We start from the raw sequence: 20136 nt of genomic DNA, 5'->3' as shown, positions 1-20136 counted from the left end.
TGAAAGCATATGACCAATGAATGGGGTACATTACTATTTCTGTTCTCCATATTTCATTGTTTACCTGTAACTAACACTCACTTATGCACGACTAACAATGAGCTGTGACAGTCCCTTATTCATGATGACTTGGTAGATGGTCAGTGATTAAATATATTGGGCAATATCTATATGCTTGTTTTACAATTAAGTTAAGCTAAGATATTGGCAAGCTCTAAAAGTCTCCAATACAATGTTGTTATTTTTTAAACTATAAATACTTAATATTTTAATCCATTTAGTTCAAAGAGTAGGTACTGGTTTTGTTGATATACCATGTGACTGTTTTTGGTAGCTCTGACACATCCACAGTGCTATGACATCAAGTAATTATTAAACTGCTGCTACCGTCTTTACTGATTGATATAAAAAAAGACAAATGCTTTTCTGACCTCATTTCTGTTTTCACTTTTGATCGAGAAATGTGGAGATACGACAGCATTCAGAAAACAAAGCTGCTAATTACGGGTTTGTATCATGACCTGGAGAAAACACTGCTTTTAATAAAATCAAACTGTTTGGTAGACATGGACACACAATGTAATTTACATGTATCCTATTATGAGAGGCAAATAATTCATTTAAATCTGTTTTCAAAAGAGTTTTATTTAAAGTATAGAAGTTGCAACATTGTGTGAGAATAATAGGTAAAAAAAATATTGCCCTGGTCGGCAAGTAGATTTTGAGTCAGGGCAAATGATTGTTTTAAAAAGAAACTTGCCTTTGACATGAGTCTTATAGAAAGGTTTTGAGCAATGTATATGCACAGCATAATCAATACAGTATTACCATATCATTCTTAAAGTACATGTAGATTACTTTAAACTGAATTTCATGCACCAATGTATATTGCGTCATATCCTTCACTTGGATGGCTAGGCAAAGACTAACATTATAATGTCAGAGCTTGAAATCAATGGCAATCTTCTAGCCCAAGGCTAGTAAATTTCCCATCAGGCTAGTAGTTTTCACAATCTCAATAGCCCAAATGGCCCTACACCCCTCCAGTGGCCAAATGGTGAAAGCATCCACCTTGGATGCGGGAGGTCGCAGGTTTGAACCCTGGTCTGAGTCATACCAAAGACTTACAAAAATAGTGCTAACAGCTGCCTCACTTGGCACTCAGCATTAAGAGGTTAGTGTTAGGACTGGTTGGCCTGATGTCAGGATAATGTGACTGGGTGGGACATCATGCTACATGTCTGTGGCATGATGCCCCAGTGCTAGACATCACTATAAACTACCATACTGCAGACATCATAGCGATATAACTGAAAAATTGTTAAAGCTACATTAAAAATCCAAATCACACACACACACGTACAGGCACACACAACCCAAATGGTCCAAATATTTTTGATAAGTGTCTGACATTGATTTGTTGGAAGGAGTAGTGAAGATTCAGCAGGGCTAGTAAATTTCCTATCAGGCTAGTAGTTTTCACAATTTCACTAGCCCAAATGGCCCATATGTTCTTGATATGTGTCTGATGTTGATTTATTGGAAGGACTAGTGAAGATTCAGCAGGGCTAGTAAATTTTCTATCAAGCTAGTAGTTTTCACAATCTCAGTAGTCCAAATGGCCCAAATATTCTTGATATACATGTATGTCTAACATTGACTTGTTGGAAGGACTTGTGAATATTCAGCAGAGCTAGTAAATTTCTCTATTAGTCCTTCTGGTTTCAAAGAAATGTATGTTAAATTCTTGGGCTGTAACCCACAGCAATCATCTTTATGTCATGCATGTTATGGCTGTTAATCTTAGTGGATGATTTTAATATTAAAAAAATGTGTTTGATCCATAGTATGTTTTGTTGTACATGTTGAATAACACATACCTTAACCATTTTTGCAAATTCTTAGATAAGACAAAATATTTTTTCTTTCTTCTTTCATTTTTTATGTAGATTATTCAGTTACTGTAACCCTCAGGTATTTTCAAACCTAATTTTAAGTATGAATTGACAATGCTCTATTCTACATCCAGGTGTTCACACCCATCACCTTTAGTTCAAGGTGTATAGGGATAATAACAATTTATACACCATTGTACACCCATCACCTTTAGTTCAAGGTGTATAGGGATAATAACAATTTGTACACCATTTACACCCATCACCTTTAGTTCAAGGTGTATAGGGATAATAACAATTTATACACCATTGTACACCCATCGCCTTTAGTTCAGGGTGTATAGGGATAATAACAATTTGTACACCATTGTACACCCATCGCCTTTAGTTCAAGGTGTATAGGGATAATAACAATTTGTACACCATTGTACACCCATCACCTTTAGTTCAAGGTGTATAGGGATAATAACAATTTGTACACCATTGTACACCCATCACCTTTAGTTCAAGGTGTATAGGGATAATAACAATTTGTACACCATTGTACACCCATCACCTTTAGTTCAAGGTGTATAGGGATAATAACAATTTGTACACCATTGTACACCCATCACCTTTAGGTCAAGGTGTATAGGGATAATAACAATTTGTACACCATTGTACACCCATCACCTTTAGGTCAAGGTGTATAGGGATAATAACAATTTGTACACCATTGTACACCCATCACCTTTAGGTCAAGGTGTATAGGGATCATAACAATTTGTACACCATTGTACACCCATCACCTTTAGTTCAAGGTGTATAGGGATCATAACAATTTGTACACCATTGTACACCCATCACCTTTAGTTCAAGGTGTATAGGGATCATAACAATTTGTACACCATTGTACACCCATCACCTTTAGTTCAAGGTGTACAGGGATCATAACAATTTGTACACCATTGTACACCCATCACCTTTAGTTCAAGGTGTACAGGGATCATAACAATTTGTACACCATTGTACACCCATCACCTTTAGTTCAAGGTGTACAGGGATCATAACAATTTGTACACCATTGTACACCCATCACCTTTAGTTCAAGGTGTACAGGGATCATAACAATTTGTACACCATTGTACACCCATCACCTTTAGTTCAAGGTGTATAGGGATCATAACAATTTGTACACCATTGTACACCCATCACCTTTAGTTCAAGGTGTATAGGGATCATAACAATTTGTACACCATTGTACACCCATCACCTTTAGTTCAAGGTGTATAGGGATCATAACAATTTGTACACCATTGTACACCCATCACCTTTAGTTCAATGTGTACAGGGATCATAACAATTTGTACACCATTGTACACCCATCACATTTAGTTCAAGGTGTATAGGGATCATAACAATTTGTACACCCATCACCTTTAGTTCAATGTGTATAGGAATCATAACAATTTGTACACCATTGTACACCCATCACCTTTAGGTCAAGGTGTATAGGGATCATAAAATTTGTACACCGCATTACTTCCTTCACGTTTAGTTTAGGGGTGTATGGGGATCAGGAAAATCACTCATTGTGTAATGGGACAAGTCAGTCATAACATTCTGTACACCCTGGTACATCTTTCACCTTTGGCTCAGTATGTATGGGATCAAGACAGTCATAATGTTCTTTACTCCCCAGTTCATCTGTCACATTTGACTAAAGGTGCACGGGGATGAAGACAGTATTAACATCTAGTACATTCTTCACCTTTGGCATCAGGTGTATGGGAATCATAAACAATCTGTACACCCTGGTACATCCTTAACCTTTGGCTCAGGATGTATGGGAATTATAACAGTCTGTACACCCTGGTACATCTTTCACCTTTGGCTCAGGATATATGGGAATCATAACAATCTGTACACCCTGGTACATCTTTCACCTTTGGCTCAAGATGTGTGGGAATTATAACAATCTGTACACTCTGGTACATCCTTCACCTTTGGCTCAGGATGTATGGGAATCATAACAATCTGTATTATTTTGATTGATTCAAATAGAATATGTACAAGTCATAGTTTTACAAGTACAATATATACTCAATCCATTTCTGCACATACTTACCAGTCATGTTCTTCTGCAAGATGCACAGACCCATATCTGTTGCCGCATAATGTGCTGGCAGATCTGAGTCAGACTGTGTTGCCTGTTCTACCGATTGCTAATAACAAACTCATTGACCCAGTCTGTCAGTGCATTATGTGACAACAGATCTGGGTCTGTGCAATTTGCAGAAGGACTTGACTTGTAAGTGATTATGTACAGTAATGGATTGATATATTTTAAACTTTGATTAAAGGAAATGGGCTATTGAATAACAGTAAGAGTTACAATTTTTTTTACATCTATACACTTGTATGTACTGTACAGTGTGTTAACAATCCATGTATTGTGGTATGCTTAGATATTTCTAAGTAATTATCAGACAAGTCAAAATATAATTTGTTTTTGACATGGATCCATCAGTGAGACCTTGTTCTGTTGCACTATATTGACGTTTGCAGGAATGATAAATATTTGACTTAGATATTGCTACTAAAAATTGTTTACTGAAATTATTGTTAACTCTTTAATTTCATAAAGCCTGTGCTTTGAAAACAGGTGGATACTTATTTTGTCATGGTTGTGATATAAAATGTCTGTTCTATCAACTTTTTAAACTAACCAATTTCTTATTCTGTTTGCTGATGTTTGAATAAATTACAAGGTTTTATTTTCCACCCATCTTAACTTAAAAAGAAAATCAATACTGTAATTACCCACCCCTCCCCCAATTAGTGTGTCTAAAACACATATGAAACCCTGTTTTGAATAATGTATAATTTTCATATTTAATATATTTTCAGAGATATTTCGTGAATGACACCTTCTACAAAGATGGGGGTCCCATCTTTTTGATGATTGGTGGAGAAGGAACTGCTGACCCAATATGGATGGTAGAAGGGGCCTGGATAGACTATGCTAGACAACACTCTGCCATATGCTTCATGGTAGAGCACAGATACTACGGGAAAAGTCACCCTGTTAAGTATGTACTAATTACCAGTGGTGTTTTGTGTTAAGTATGTACTAATTACCAGTGGCTGTTTTGTATTAAGTATACACTAATTACCAGTGGCTGTTTTGTATAAATTATTCACTAATTATCAGTGGCTGTTTTGTGTTAAGTATGTACTAATTATCAGTGGCTGTTTTGTATTAAGTATACACTAATTACCAGTGGCTGTTTTGTATTAAGTATACACTAATTACCAGTGGCTGTTTTGTATAAATTATTCACTAATTATCAGTGGCTGTTTTGTGTTAAGTATGTACTAATTATCAGTGGCTGTTTTGTGTTAAGTATACACTAATTACCAGTGGCTGTTTTGTATTATTCACTAATTACCAGTGGCTGTTTTGTGTTAAATATACACTAATAACCAGTGGCTGTTTTGTGTTAAATATAGACTAATTACCAGTGGCTGTTTTGTATTAATTATTCACTAATTATCAGTGGCTGTTTTGTGTTAAGTATGTACTAATTATCAGTGGCTGTTTTGTGTTAAGTATACACTAATTGCCAATGGCTGTTTTGTGTTAAGTATACACTAATTACCAGTGGCTGTTTTGTGTTAAGTGTGCACTAATTACCTGTGTCCATTTTGTGCTATGTGTACAAAAATTACCAGTGGCTGTTTTGTGTTAAGTCTGCACTAATTACCAGTGGCAGTTTTGTGTTAAGTATACAGTAATTACCAGTGGGTGGTTTGTGTTAAATATAGACTAATTTTCCAGTGGCTGTTTTGTGTTAAGTATACACTAATTACCAGTGGCTGTTTTGTATTAATTATACACTAATTATCAGTGGCTGTTTTGTGTTAAGTATACACTAATTACCAGTGGCTGTTTTGTGTTAAGTATAGACTAATTTTCCAGTGGCTGTTTTGTGGTAACTATACAGTAATTACCAGTGGCTGGTTTGTGTTAAGTATACACTAATTACCAGTGGATGCTTTGTGTTAAGTATAGACTAATTTTCCAGTGGCTGTTTTGTGTTAAGTATACACTAATTACCAGTGGCTGTTTTGTATTAGGTATACACTAATTACCAGTGGCTGTTTTGTATTAATTATACACTAATTATCAGTGGCTGTTTTGTGTTAAGTATGTACTAATTATCAGAGGCTGTTTTGTGTTAAGTATAGACTAATTACCAGTGGCTGTATTGTGTTAAGTATAGACTAATTTTCCAGTGGCTGTTTTGTGTTAAGTATACACTGATTACCAGTGGCTTTTTTTATGTTAAGTAGAGACTAATTACAAATGGATGTTCTGTGTTAAGTATATACTAATAATCAGTGGCAGTTTTGTGTTAAGTAGAGACTAATTACCAATGGATATTTTGTGTTAAGTATACACTAATTATCAGTGGCTGTTTTGTGTTAAGTAGAGACTAATTTCCAATGGATGTTTTGTGTTAAGTATAAACAGTTAGCCAGTGATTGTTGTGTGCTAGGTATGCACCAGTTACCAGTGGCTATGTTTTGTATGTAATTATGTATGCACTAATTACCAGTGGCTCTTTTTTGTTAAGTATACACTAATTACCAGTGGCTCTTTTGTGTTCAGTATGCACTAATTACCAGTGGCTGTTTTGTGTTAAGTACATACTAATTACCAGTGTCTGTTTTGTGTTAAGTATAGACCAATTACCAGTGGCTGTTTTGTGTTAAGTATACACTAATTACCAGTGGCTGTTTTATGTTAAGTATACACTTTTAGCCAGTGGTTGTTGTGTGCTAGGTATGCACTAATTACCAGTGGTTCTTTTGTGTTAAGTATATATTAATTACCAGCAGTTGTTTTCTTTTACCAGTGGTTATTTTGTGCTAGGTATGCACTAATTATATCACCAGTGTCTGTTTTTTGTATGTATGTATGTATGTATGTATGTATGTATTACCAGTGGATGTTAAGCATATACTAATTACCATTGGCTATATTGATCACTGATGACTTTCAGTTCTTATAAAAGTTTTTTAAATATTTTCGTTTTTGTTGTTGATGAAACCCATAGTTAATTGTGAATTCTTAATGAATAGTCGATATGTTTTTGCTATGCTTTTACAGGTTTTGGTAGCATTTTGTGATAGCTGTTTGTCAGTGTTTTGTTACCTGATATGGTTTAGTGGGTTGTTAGCATTTTGTTACTTGACAGCTGGTTCTTAGCATGTTTTTAGTTGACAGTTGGTTGTTAGCATGTTGTTATTTGACAGTTGGTTGTTAGCATTTTATTACTTGACAGCTGGTTGTTAGAATTGTATTATTTGACAACAGGTTGTTGCATGTAGTTATTTGACAGCTGGCTGCTAGCATGTTGTTACTTGACGGCTAGTAGTTAGAATTTTGTTATTTGAAAGCTGGTTGCTAGTATTTTGTTATTTGGCAGTTGGTTTTTAACATTTTGTTACTTGACAGCTGGTTGTTTGCATTCTTTTACTTGACAACTGGTTGTTAGTGTTTTGTTACTTGACAGCTGGTTGTTAGCATTTTGTTACTTGACAGCTGGTTGTTAGCATTTTGTTATTTGACAGTTGGTTGTTAGCATTTTTTTGCTTGACAGGTTGTTAGCATTTTGTTATTGGACAGCTGGTTGTTAGCATGTTGTTATTGGACATCTGGTTGTAAGCATTTTTTACCTGACATCTGATTGTTGGCATTTTATTACCTGACAGTTGGTTGTTAGCATTTTGTTATTCGACAGCTGGTTGTTAGCATTTTGTTACTTGACAGTGTTAGCATTTTGTTATTTGACAGCTGGTTGTTAGCATTTTGTTACTTGACAGTTGGTTGTTAGCATTTTGTTATTTGACAGCTGGTTGTTAGCATTTTGTTATTTGACAATTGGTTGTTAGCATTTTGTTACTTGACATGTGATTGTTCTTGTGGTGCCAAAATGTCAGGCTTGTGATCTTATACTGTTTTTTAGTTGTGTTTTAATTATGACTTACATTGGATTAGACTAAATCCATGTGTTGGTATTCAACTTGTTAAATTTCACTGATATTCATTGAACATAAATTAATGGCACAAATAACCCACCAGTCAGTACACTAGTATTTTCATGACACATGTTATCCGATTCAGTCGTTACTTCCTCAGTGTCTTGGAAAACCAGTACATTACTCACTCATTGCATGGTCGTTATTTTAATCCCTTTATTATTACACTGTTCCTGGTACAATGTGAGTATCATCATTGATCCCATTTAATGTAATACCAACATTTTACCAATTTCATGATACAGGAGCCAGTGATAATACCAACATTTTACAAACCTCTTGACAGAAGAGCTTAAGATAATACCAATATCTTAATGTTACAAAAGTACATGTACAGCATAAAAAACATCTTCAGGCTTACAACAGAAATAGAGGAAATGAAGATGACTCCAAAATAGGAATGAATCTGATTACTCACTTCCTTCTATTACAACACTATATTTCACAATATTCCCCATTTGACAGTCTTACTACTCATTTGTCCTTGAAATTGCCTATTCACATGACCTAGTCCAACCAATGGGACACTACTGAATTTGTAAGCAGACATTTTGTGTACTTTAAATGCTAAACAAGTGTAAAGATGTAGTTCACTTTTTGTTGCTTGTGAGGGCATGATTTTTGACATAGTGGATGGGAACATATTATGATTTGTTATCAAGCATTTTCTAATAAACATATTTTACTCCAAAACTTGGTTTTTAACTAATAAAAAGTGGAGGTGGAGGCATCTGAATGGATATAGAAGGTCCTAGATCAGTTATAATAATTAGCATGTATGACCCCTTCTGCCCTTCTGTCTGCTCAAAGTTGACTGTGTGCATTATATATATATATATATATATATATATATATAGTGAGAGAGATACAAATATAGAAGAGTATAAAGTGCCAACAGAAGTTGTATATATGAATAAATAATATTATTATCAAGGTTAAAGAAGTTTTAATTTGTACTCTATGGAGATTCAAACCCAGAAATCAAGGAATATAGAGTAGACAAATAAAATTATACACTAGAATGTATGATAACCTTAATAGAATTGGTAAATATGAATCAATAATATTATAATACAGGTTAGAGAGTGCACCTTTGCCTGCTTCACACTAATGCTTATACTGTAGCATCATTATTTGGTTATGTGTACATGGTTGAAATGGTATAGGGTTGGTACATGCAGTTAAGATGAAGCGTGATGTAATCCATGGACCTGGGTTAGAATCGGCATAGAGTATGAATTAAAAATTCTTCAGTGGGAATGATGATATTATTTATTCATATAGTCATACTGTCCTAACTGTGACTTTTTCATGGTGGTCACCTGGTCACAATTGTCTTTGTAATTTCCATCCACCGACCCAGCCATGGCAAATTTCCTATATAAATGTCATGTTTGTAATGGCTTTCGAGTATCAGTAGCCACATGTTTCCAAAGCAACCAGTGGTTTCTTCCTGCCATAAGCAGCCACTAGGGTGTATCTGCAGTGACTGCTCAGTCCATGGAAACTAAACGTTTGCTTCATGAGGAAGTCATTGTTTAGGTATAGGAATATGATGCGAATCAGTGTGCAAATATTTATCTCGCTTGTGCTCACCATATTCCAGTCACATCATCAATATAACTCAGGTTCATAAGCATGGCAATCTTTATCATTGGGGTTGAATCAGTTTATTTGCTGGATGATGTGAAAAGTTGTTGTGTTATTGCAGCTGAAATAGACATTGATTTTCGTGCAAATGTGACAGTTACATTTTGGTACAGTAGCTTCCTCTATTTACCTGTGAATTAATTATATGTCTTTTCCATAGGGTCAAAATCATGCAAGATTTAAAAGTTGTCTGTAAAGGCGGGGGAACATTTGGTTCAGGTGTTGCAAAGAATATCCATATATATCTTCTTTTTTGATTCTCTATTCATCACAGGCTTCTCACTTAAGCAGGTTGTCGTTGATCTTGGTGTGTAGAGCAGGTGGCTTGTTAGATATTGTTTTGAGGTCTTGGTGTGTTGAGCAGGTGGCTTATCAGATATTGTTTTGAGGTCTTGGTGTGTTGAGTAGGTGGCTTATCAGATATTGTTTTGTCTTGGCATGTTGAGCAGGTGGCTTATCAGATATTGTTTTGAGGTCTTGGCATGTTGAGCAGGTGGCTTATCAGATATTGTTTTGAGGTCTTGGTGTGTTGAGCAGGTGGCTTATCAGATATTGTTTTGAGGTCTTAGTGTGTTGAGCAGGTGGCTTATCAGATATTGTTTTGAGGTCTTGGCATGTTGAGCAGGTGGCTTATCAGATATTGTTTTGAGGTCTTGGCATGTTGAGCAGGTGGCTTATCATATATTGTTTTGAGGTCTTGGTGTGTTGAGCAGGTGGCTTATCATATATTGTTTTGAGGTGTGAACAGCTCTTTCCAAGCCTAATTTATACAAGCTGGCCAGTCAGGGAATCAATTGTCTGTTTGACAGTCATGAACTGTCACTGTGTAGTGAAGTTAGTGTTTTGCCATGGATAACTGATTATTTTAAGTCAGTGGTGATTTAATTTCTAGGATGGATTAAAGTCAGCAGGTTATAGTAATCATGTTTGGAACAAAATTAGAAGAGAAGAACATATATGTTATTTTATGATTTTGCACATGAAGCAATCTTGATAATGTTGTTGTTGTTATGGGTTTAATGCCATTTTGTTTTAGCAAATGTAGGCTATACATGGCTGCCAATACATTTGGTGGAGGAAGAACCTGGAAATACCACAGGATGAACTGCCAACCATTGTCTTGGTGGTAATAATAATAATAATAATTATTATTATTATTATTATTATTATTATTATTATTATTGTTATTATTATTATTATTATTATTATTATTATTATTATTATTATTTTAAAATTATTGTTTTATTATTATTATTATTATTATTATTATTGTTGTTATTATTATTATTATTATTATTATTATTATAATAATTATTATTATTATTATTATTGTTATTATTATTATTATTATTATTATTTTAAAATTATTGTTTTATTATTATTATTATTATTATTATTATTATTATTATTATTGTTATTATTATTATTATTATTATTGTTATTATTATTATTATTATTATTATTGTTATTATTATTATTATTATTATTATTATTATTGTTATTATTATTATTATTATTATTATTATTATTATTATTATTATTATTTTAGTATCACTAGCAGTAGGAATAATGATAATTATATTCAATGTATGGTATTTGTTCAAAAACCAAACCAATTTTGAAAGTTGAACCTTTGTACATAGGTCACCTGTGTACAAAGGCCAGTTTTGAATTTTCCCATGTGTGGCCACTATTGGCAGGTTTTAATTTATATATATTGCTTTTGCAGAGATCTGAGCCTGGATAATTTGAAGTACCTGAGCAGTCGACAGGCACTGGCTGACCTTGCCTACTTTGTCCAGTTTTTAAGACAAAAGTTTAATCTACCGACTAATAAACTCATTTCGTTTGGTGGCTCTTATTCAGGTAAGATTAAAGAATCTTTCTCGGTTGCAGTAAAAGATGTATCTAACATTTGTCATGTTCATTCATCCATTTGTCTTTAGTTTAATCTTGTGATCTAGTGTATATTCACTTATAAGTTGAGTCCATCTGCAATCTACACAGACCCATATGTACTGTTGCAGAATGCACCTGCAGGTCCATGTCTATGCCATTAGTTAGGAATAATATGTAGAACAAACAACATAGACCCTGATCTACCAGCTCATTGTACGACAGCAGATCAGGGTCTGTGTTGTTTGCAGTTGGACTTGACTTACACATTAGTATATTTGGTATTATGGATTTCACATGGGTATTTATGGGGCTGTTGACTTATGCATGGGTATATATGGTACTATGACTTTCAAATTTGTGTATATGGTACTATTGACTTTCACATTAGTATATATGGCACTGTTGTCTTACATACAGGTATGTATGGTACTATGACTTACACATGGGTATATATGGTACTATTGACTTTCACATTAGTATGTATGATACTATTGACTTTCATATTTGTGTATATGGTACGATTAACTTTCACATTAGTATAAATGGTACTATTGACTTTCACATTAGTGTATATGGTACTATTGACTTTCACATTAGTGTATATGGTACTGTTGACTTTCACATTAGTATAAATGGTACTATTGACTTTCACATTAGTTCATATTTTCCCATTCAAGTGCAGTAAAATTTTTATTAAATATTCATGTTGTTTTTCTACCTAAGGCTGAATAATGTTATTCCAAAACAAATACACAACCATAGATTCATCAATACACATTAATATTACACTGCCCAGTGACCTTTGAACTTCACCACATGCTTGACATTAGTTTGAAGAAACATTTTTGTTTTGGTCTACTTAAAATTGAAATTTAGTGTCATATTGTGAATGAATGTACACAGTTGGCCTGCAATGGATGCTGGATGATATTTATTTATTTTTTTTGTTGTTGATCCAACTCAATTTTGCTTTTCTGCTTGTGATGGACTGATTTTTATTTTTAATAGCTTAGTCAATCCATGTGATATACTTGTGATTTGAACAGCGGACTGGCATTGAATCAACCACACCTCTGTTTCTGTTCTGTCATTGATTGTTTGGAATCATAATGTGCAAATCATATTCATTTAATTGAAATTTTCAAAAAAGATGCTATGGAATATCACATTCAGTTTGATTAAAATGCAGTAAGGAGAATGTGATTTTAGTTTGAAATGTAGTCAAATTACTGTACTATCAAGTTTTGGAACAAATGACTAAGAAACTACATTATGAGGAAATTCAAGATACAGAATTGGTTATTGCCATTCTTATTACAGTACCATCTATAGAAGACATGTTTATGCCTGGTCATTTGCATGCTCACTGTTGAAGGACCCAGCTATGACCTGTATGGCTTCTATTGCTAGCCTAACATTATATCAAAAAAACTTAAACGGGGAAAATTGCAAAGCAGCTGTTGTGTGATGATCCATTTTGCCAGAAGAAACAATGCTATTTTGTTGTCTTGGCATACTGGATCTCATGTTCTTAGTTTCCTACCAAAAGTTCAGTTGCATTTTTTTCTTGAATTTAGTATTTTGACTGACTTGTAAAATGGTATGTCTCGGATAGATATGCAATAGGCATAGGCCTCAGTATGCTTTTCTGTGCTATATTTATAGACCCTAGAGAGCACTGGTCATAGTCAGAACTGTGAAAATTTATGAAATATTTCTCTTAATAACTGTTTAAATGATCAGAATGGTATTTTCAGTACTGAGTCTCTCACATTTGTTGACATCGTGAATATCATGTTCATTCATTTGCCCGTTTTTGAAAGTTTCATTTGTGACTCACTGAACTCATCCTCATTATTAACATTATCATCTCTATGCTTACTTTCAAATTTATGAAAGAGCTTGTGTACTTCATCCACTAACTAATCTAATGAACCAAAAGCTAAATCGTCTGCTACATGAGCGTACATTGTTTGTTTACAGAGTACATGTAGTTCCTAATACACATTAACATTTTTAGACACACATTGTGCAACATGAAGCTGTGTAGTATGGACAGATACTACAGGATTTTAACAGTGTAAAGTTAATGGACAAAAAAATGAGTATATAATTAAAATAATTCTTCCAATATAATTTTATAATATATATTTCAAATTTGGCAGACTCACTACACCTTTTAAAACATCTTGCAGTATGATCACCTCCACTTTAGTTATCAGACTGATATACAGATAGATATGTATAATGATAGATAAATAGGTACATAGGTGGGTGGTGGATGGGTGGGTGGGTGGATGGATGGATTTTCTCAACTTAATTAAGTCTACCATATTGACCTTGTATAAACAGTATCCTAATATGCACCAGTTCATCAGATCAGGGTCTACAGAACTCATAGTTTGAAAAGAGTATACATTAATCTGCAGCCACGGTATGCACCAGATCATCAGATCAGGGTCTACGGAACTCGTAGATTGAAAAGAATATGCTTTAATCTGCAGCCACGGTATGCACCAGATCATCAGATCAGGGTCTACGGAACTCGTAGATTGAAAAGAATATGCTTTAATCTGCAGCCACAGTATGCACCAGATCATCAGATCAGGGTCTACTGAACTCGTAGTTTGAAAAGAATATGCATTAATCTGCAGCCATGGGATGCACCAGATCATCAGATCAGGGTCTACGGAATTCTTAGATTGAAAAGAATATGCTTTAATCTGCAGCCATGGTATGCACCAGATCATCAGATCAGGGTCTACTGAACTCGTAGTTTGAAAAGAATATGCATTAATCTGCAGCCACGGTATGCACCAGATCATCAGATCAGGGTCTACGGAACTCATAGATTGAAAAGAATATGCTTTAATCTGCAGCCACAGTATGCACCAGATCATCAGATCAGGGTCTACTGAACTCGTACTTTGAAAAGAGTATGCTTTAATCTGCAGCCATGGTATGCACCAGATCATCAGATCAGGGTCTACTGAACTCGTAGTTTGAAAAGAGTATGCTTTAATCTGCAGCCACAGTATGCACCAGATCATCAGATCAGGGTCTATGGAACTAGTAGTTTGAAAAGAATATGCATTAATCTGCAGCCACGGTATGCATCAGATCAATCCTGCAGGCTGAGGTGAATTTTGTTTTTCTGGGGTTGATAAATTCTTGTAGCAACTCAAATCAAAATTCAATATTTTGGCTTTTCTTATGGACTTAATTTTCATTAGTTTTTTGCCGTATTGGTAATTCTTAAATAATTAAAAACAATGTGATACAGAATGAGCTTTCCTTTGCATTAGGTAAAATACTGATATAAATTTGATTGAGCAATATCATAAAAAGAAGTAAGCTAAAAATTGATAAAGTTAGTTTTACTTTTTCCTTTAGTATCAAATTTAAAATCATAAGTATGGGACAGATGAAGGAGGAAAAGAGGCCAAGTGACAGAGACAAACAAACAGAAAGACAGGAAATTTATTTCATCAAAAATTAATAGTGCCTGGTGCATGCCGAGCATGTTTAAACTATGGGCAGTAAGACAGGAGGTAAGCTCTTGGAATCTCAAAGCACCCTTTCATTTGCATTTGAAAGGCAGTAGGTGGCAATTTAGCCAGTTAGAACACAGCAAACATGAAAGTTATACAGTGCAAAGGTAGATTTCATTTGGCATTAGCGGTTTGATGGATGTTATATGCAAGTACATATGGAAAAATAGTAATTTTCAACAACCATCATGTCATTGTAAATATACATTGCAAAAATTAATAAATGCATCTGTTGTATCAATCCTATTTCAGGTTCCTTGTCAGCATGGTTACGAGCTAAGTATCCTTTTTTGGTGGATGGTGCAGTGGCCACCAGTGCTCCAATTCATGCTCAGCTTGACTTCAAAGGTATGCTACATACAGATGGTGAGGTCTTGTTACACTTATTGCCGGTATGGAGTGTTTTTAGAGTGTAATTCAGTGATGAATGTTGGCATGGAGTGTTTGTAGAGTGTAATTCGGTGATGAATGTTTGTATGTAGTGTTTTTGGAGTGTAATTCAGTAATGAATGATGGTATGGAATGTTTTTGGAGTGTAATTCAGTGATGAATATTGGTATAGAGAGTTTTTGGAGTGTAATTCAGTGGCGAATGCTGATGAAATTCTGGCACTGGTTTGTTTCATGCATAGCATCTATGGGGGAACACATTTATAGTTTTGTATCAGTTATGAATTTATTCTGCATGCTCTGGCATGATGGACATCGTTATACCTTTTGTCTGTCCATCTATTATTTCCTTCTGTCCATCCATCTGTTGATTACCTGATTGTCTTCTAACCCATCAAGTGGAATTTCAAAAAAATTAATACTTTCCTTGTCCATGTAGCAGGCATGTGTAACTTCATCCATTTTTCATTTAAATTTTAGAAAAGTCAGTTTTAAATTGTAAATTACAACAAGCAAACAGTGAGAATATATTAAGTTGGAGAAAACACCCCAGGCAGTGGATTCATGAAAAGTAATGGACTTGTACCTTTGTAAATTACATCAAGCAAACAGTGAGAATGTATTAAGTTGGAGAACATAACCCAGGCAGTGGATTCATGAAAAGTAATGGATTTGTTCCTTTGAAGCATGTGCTTATTTTCTCACAAATCAGACTGCTCAGGTGGTCTAGTGGTTAGATGCAGGAGATCGCAGCTTCGACCCCCAGCCAAGTCATACCAAAGACATGTAAATATGGTACTAACAGCTGCCTCACGTTGCGCTTGACATTAAGATGTTAGTGTTAGGTCTGGTCAGCATGGTGTCAGGATAATGTGACTGGCTGGGACATGATGCTACATGTCTGTGGCATGATGCCCCAGTGCCAAACATCACTATAAACTGTCACATTGCAGACACAATAGCAAAATATGACTGAAAAATTGTTTTTAAAGATATGTTAAATAGCCAAATCACACTCATACACATTTTTTCACAAATCCACTGCTTGGAGTGGTTTTATCATGACATATTAGTTGTAGGTGAACTATATATTATATAAATGCAGTACTCTCTAATTAGTGATTTACATAGGGTAGGTGAATCGGGTAATATAAATCCATACTCTCTAATTAGTGACTTACTAGGAGTTGGTGAATGTGGTAATATGAATTTGGTACTCTCTAATTGGTGATTTACTAATAGTTGATGAATGAGGTAATGTGAATCCAGTACTCTCTAATTAGTGATTTACTAATATTGGATGAATGCGGTAATGTGAATCCAGTACTCTCTAATTAGTGATTTACTAATAGTTGATGAATGAGGTAATGTGAATCCAGTACTCTCTAATTAGTGATTTACTAATATTTGATGAATGAGGTAATGTGAATCCAGTACTCTCTAATTAGTGGTTTACTAATAGTTGATGAATGAGATAATGTGAATCCAGTACTCTCTAATTAGTGATTTACTAATAGTTGATGAATGAGGTAATGTGAATCCAGTACTCTCTAATTAGTGGTTTACTAATAGTTGATGAATGAGGTAATGTTAATCCAGTACTCTCTAATTAGTGATTTAATAATAGTTGATGAATGAGATAATGCGAATCCAGTACTCTCTAATTAGTGATTTACATAGGGTAGGTGAATTGGGTTATATTAATCCATACACTCTAATTAGTGACTTACTAGGAGTTGGTGAAAGAGGTAGTATGAATTTAGTACTCTCTAATTAGTGATTTACTAATAGTTGATGAATGAGGTAATGTGAATCCAGTACTCTCTAATTAGTGATTTACTAATAGTTGATGAATGAGGTAATGTGAATCCAGTGCTCTCTAATTAGTGATTTACTAATAGTTGATGAATGAGGTAATGTGAATCCAGTACTCTCTAATTAGTGATTTACTAATAGTTGATGAATGAGGTAATGTGAATCCAGTACTCTCTAATTAGTGATTTACATGATTACTAAATACCACATAATATCCATGCAAAGGTACATAACCCAACAAGTAAACTGAACTAAATGCAGTCATTGATACAATGAAGTTACAGTGTACAAACTTTAAAATCCTATGCTTGATGTAATGATGTTATACTTAATATAATGGATCCATGGAGGAAGCCACATGACATGACCAAATGCCCAATGTAAAAGAAGTCACTTAAATATGAAATATAGGTTGTCGTGACCTACTTTGGACATGACGGTTTAGTTCACTACAAGAATGATCCACACACATAAGAACAGAGCCAGAAGTAGGTAATTTTATCAATTCTGCATTTTGCCAGCACTCCACTTGCATTTCATTTGCGTTCCATACACAATTGCATTTCATTCACATTTGTATTTTGTTTGCATTCCATTCACATTTGCATTCCATTCACATTTGCATTTCATTCACATTTGTATTTCGTTTACATTCACCGCTCCGGTGGCTTAGTGGTAAGGGCATCCGCCTTGGATGTGAGAGGTTGCGGCTTTGAAGCAAATGGTACTAACAGCTGCCTCACTTGGTGCTCAGCATTAAGAGGTTAGTGTTAGGACTGGTCGGCCTGGTGTCAGGATAATGTGACTGGGTGGGACATCATGTTACATGTCTGCAGCTTGATGCCCCAGCGCTGGACATCACTATAAACTGTCACACTGCAGACATCATAGCGATATGACTGAAAAGTTGTTAAAGCTACGTTAAAAATCTAAATCACACACACACACAAATCATTTACATTCCATTCACATTTGCATTTCATTTGCATTCTATTCACATCTGCATTTCATTTCCATTCCATTCACATTTGCATTTCATTTAGCATCTCATTATTTTTTGTTTACAATCTCAAATTCATATTTTGCATTAACTATTTTCATCCATCATTTTCTTTTTAAAAAAATCATGTTGCTGTTTTCAAAGGGAGAGAACTTTGGCTTTCATATTTTGTCTAGTTTAAACTGTGTTTTAATGAAATAGCAAATGCATCCAATGCAAAAGACAGAACTGAATATGCAGTAAATTGAAATATACCTGTTACTGTCTAAATAAAACATAGGTGCTAAGTGTTTGTCAACTAATTTTATTTCTGATTTCATTTCATTCAAATGAAGATTGTACAGAAACAACCACATGTGATAATGTCAGTTCTTCACATTTCATCAGTAGTAGTTGGTTTTTTATGTCTACCTTGACAAGCATATTGTCAGAGCCTATCAAGGGTGAAGAACTGTGTTCCAGTGTAAAGACTCTACCTTGGATTATCACACAAGAGGTCTTTTGGCTGTGAAAATTATCACTGCCTTTAATGGGTGAAGAACTATTTTCTAGTATAAAGAATCTGATCTTGGATTTTCATGCAAGAGGGCTTTTAGCAATGCAAACTTATCAGCAGCTTGAAAATAATTTATTTTCACGTCCATTCATGAATTGCATTTGGTTTAATACCGTTCCATTTTCTGCCATTTGTGTTTGCAGCATCCATTTTCATCATTTCATTTGCATTAATTCTGCATTGCATTTGTTTGCATTTCTTCTGCATTCCTTTTATGTTCATTCTGCATTTTGTTTTCATTTGACTGGTACAATAACCTATATCAGTGTCTATACAATGCCCTATACAAGAGAAACCTAAACTGGAAAACTTAACTGAAAATCTGAAAAAGTATTACAAAATTGGATTGATGGAGAGACAAACAGATGGACAGACAGGCAGATATACAAGGTTAACACATTCTGCTCCATTGTCATTTATTGTGGATCATACAAAAATGTTTGTACCCTCTGAAAGCAAATTGAAAAGATGGCCTTAAGGTAACAAGAAAAGGGGTCTTAAGGTAACAAGGAAAGGGGTCTTAAGGTAACAAGAAAAGATGGCCCTAAGGTAACAAGAAAAGGGGTCTTAAGGTAACAAGAAAAGGGGTCTTAAGGTAACAAGAAAAGGGGTCTTAAGGTAACAAGAAAAGGGGTCTTAAGGTAATAAGAAAGGGGTCTTAAGGTAACAAGAAAAGGGGTCTTACGGTAACAAGAAAGGGGGTCTTAAGGTAACAAGAAAAGGGGTCTTAAGGTAACAAGAAAAGGGGTCTTAATGTAACAAGAAAGGGGGTCTTAAGGTAACAAGAAAAGGGGTCTTAAGGTAACAAGAAAAGGGGTCTTAAGGTAACAAGAAAAGGGGTCTTAAGAAACTTTACCTGATGAAGCAGATATAAAAACTTTAATCCTTTGAGTTTCAATATAAATTATATTGGGAAAATTCTTATCAATATACTGAACTGAAATTTAAATGCATCATCATCATCATCATCTTTATTTCCTTCCATGGAAGATTACATGATATAAGAATAAATCATCTGAATACAATCCATAAATATTATAAAAAAAATTTTAAAAAAACAACAAAAAAAATGTTCTATATTAGAATACAAATTCTTACACAATATCAATCAACAAAGTGTTTGTCAACTCATAAGTTGCAAGTTTCAGTACCTTATTTACAGAAGATAGCTGCACACTGCATGACAAAGTATGCTGCATACAGGACGAATAGCGAATAGCTTGGAGTTTTCTTTGTCGATTACTTATGATGGTAACCTTTTACCTAAAAGATATTGTAGTTGCAGCTCATCTTC

At 34.4% G+C, this 20136-nt stretch overlaps 1 protein-coding gene across 1 annotated transcript in view; it reads left to right on the top strand.

Annotated features, from left to right (window-relative positions):
* Nucleotides 1-20136, top strand: part of LOC149799397 (putative serine protease K12H4.7) — a 52668-nt gene that overhangs the window by 2720 nt on the left and 29812 nt on the right. Inside the window, exons 2-4 of the mRNA XM_089958736.1 lie at nt 4785-4966; nt 11362-11498; nt 15335-15430. Of these exons, the coding sequence (XP_089814862.1) occupies nt 4785-4966; nt 11362-11498; nt 15335-15430 (415 nt within the window). The remainder of the gene's footprint in view (nt 1-4784; nt 4967-11361; nt 11499-15334; nt 15431-20136) is intronic.

Source organism: Sinohyriopsis cumingii, chromosome 5, assembly GCF_028554795.1.
Source record: "Sinohyriopsis cumingii isolate HCF-2022 chromosome 5, ASM2855479v2, whole genome shotgun sequence".
Classification (NCBI taxonomy): Eukaryota; Metazoa; Mollusca; class Bivalvia; order Unionida; family Unionidae; genus Sinohyriopsis; species Sinohyriopsis cumingii.
The sequence above is the reverse complement of the archived record's forward strand: the minus strand, read 5'-3'. Positions and strand labels throughout refer to the sequence as shown.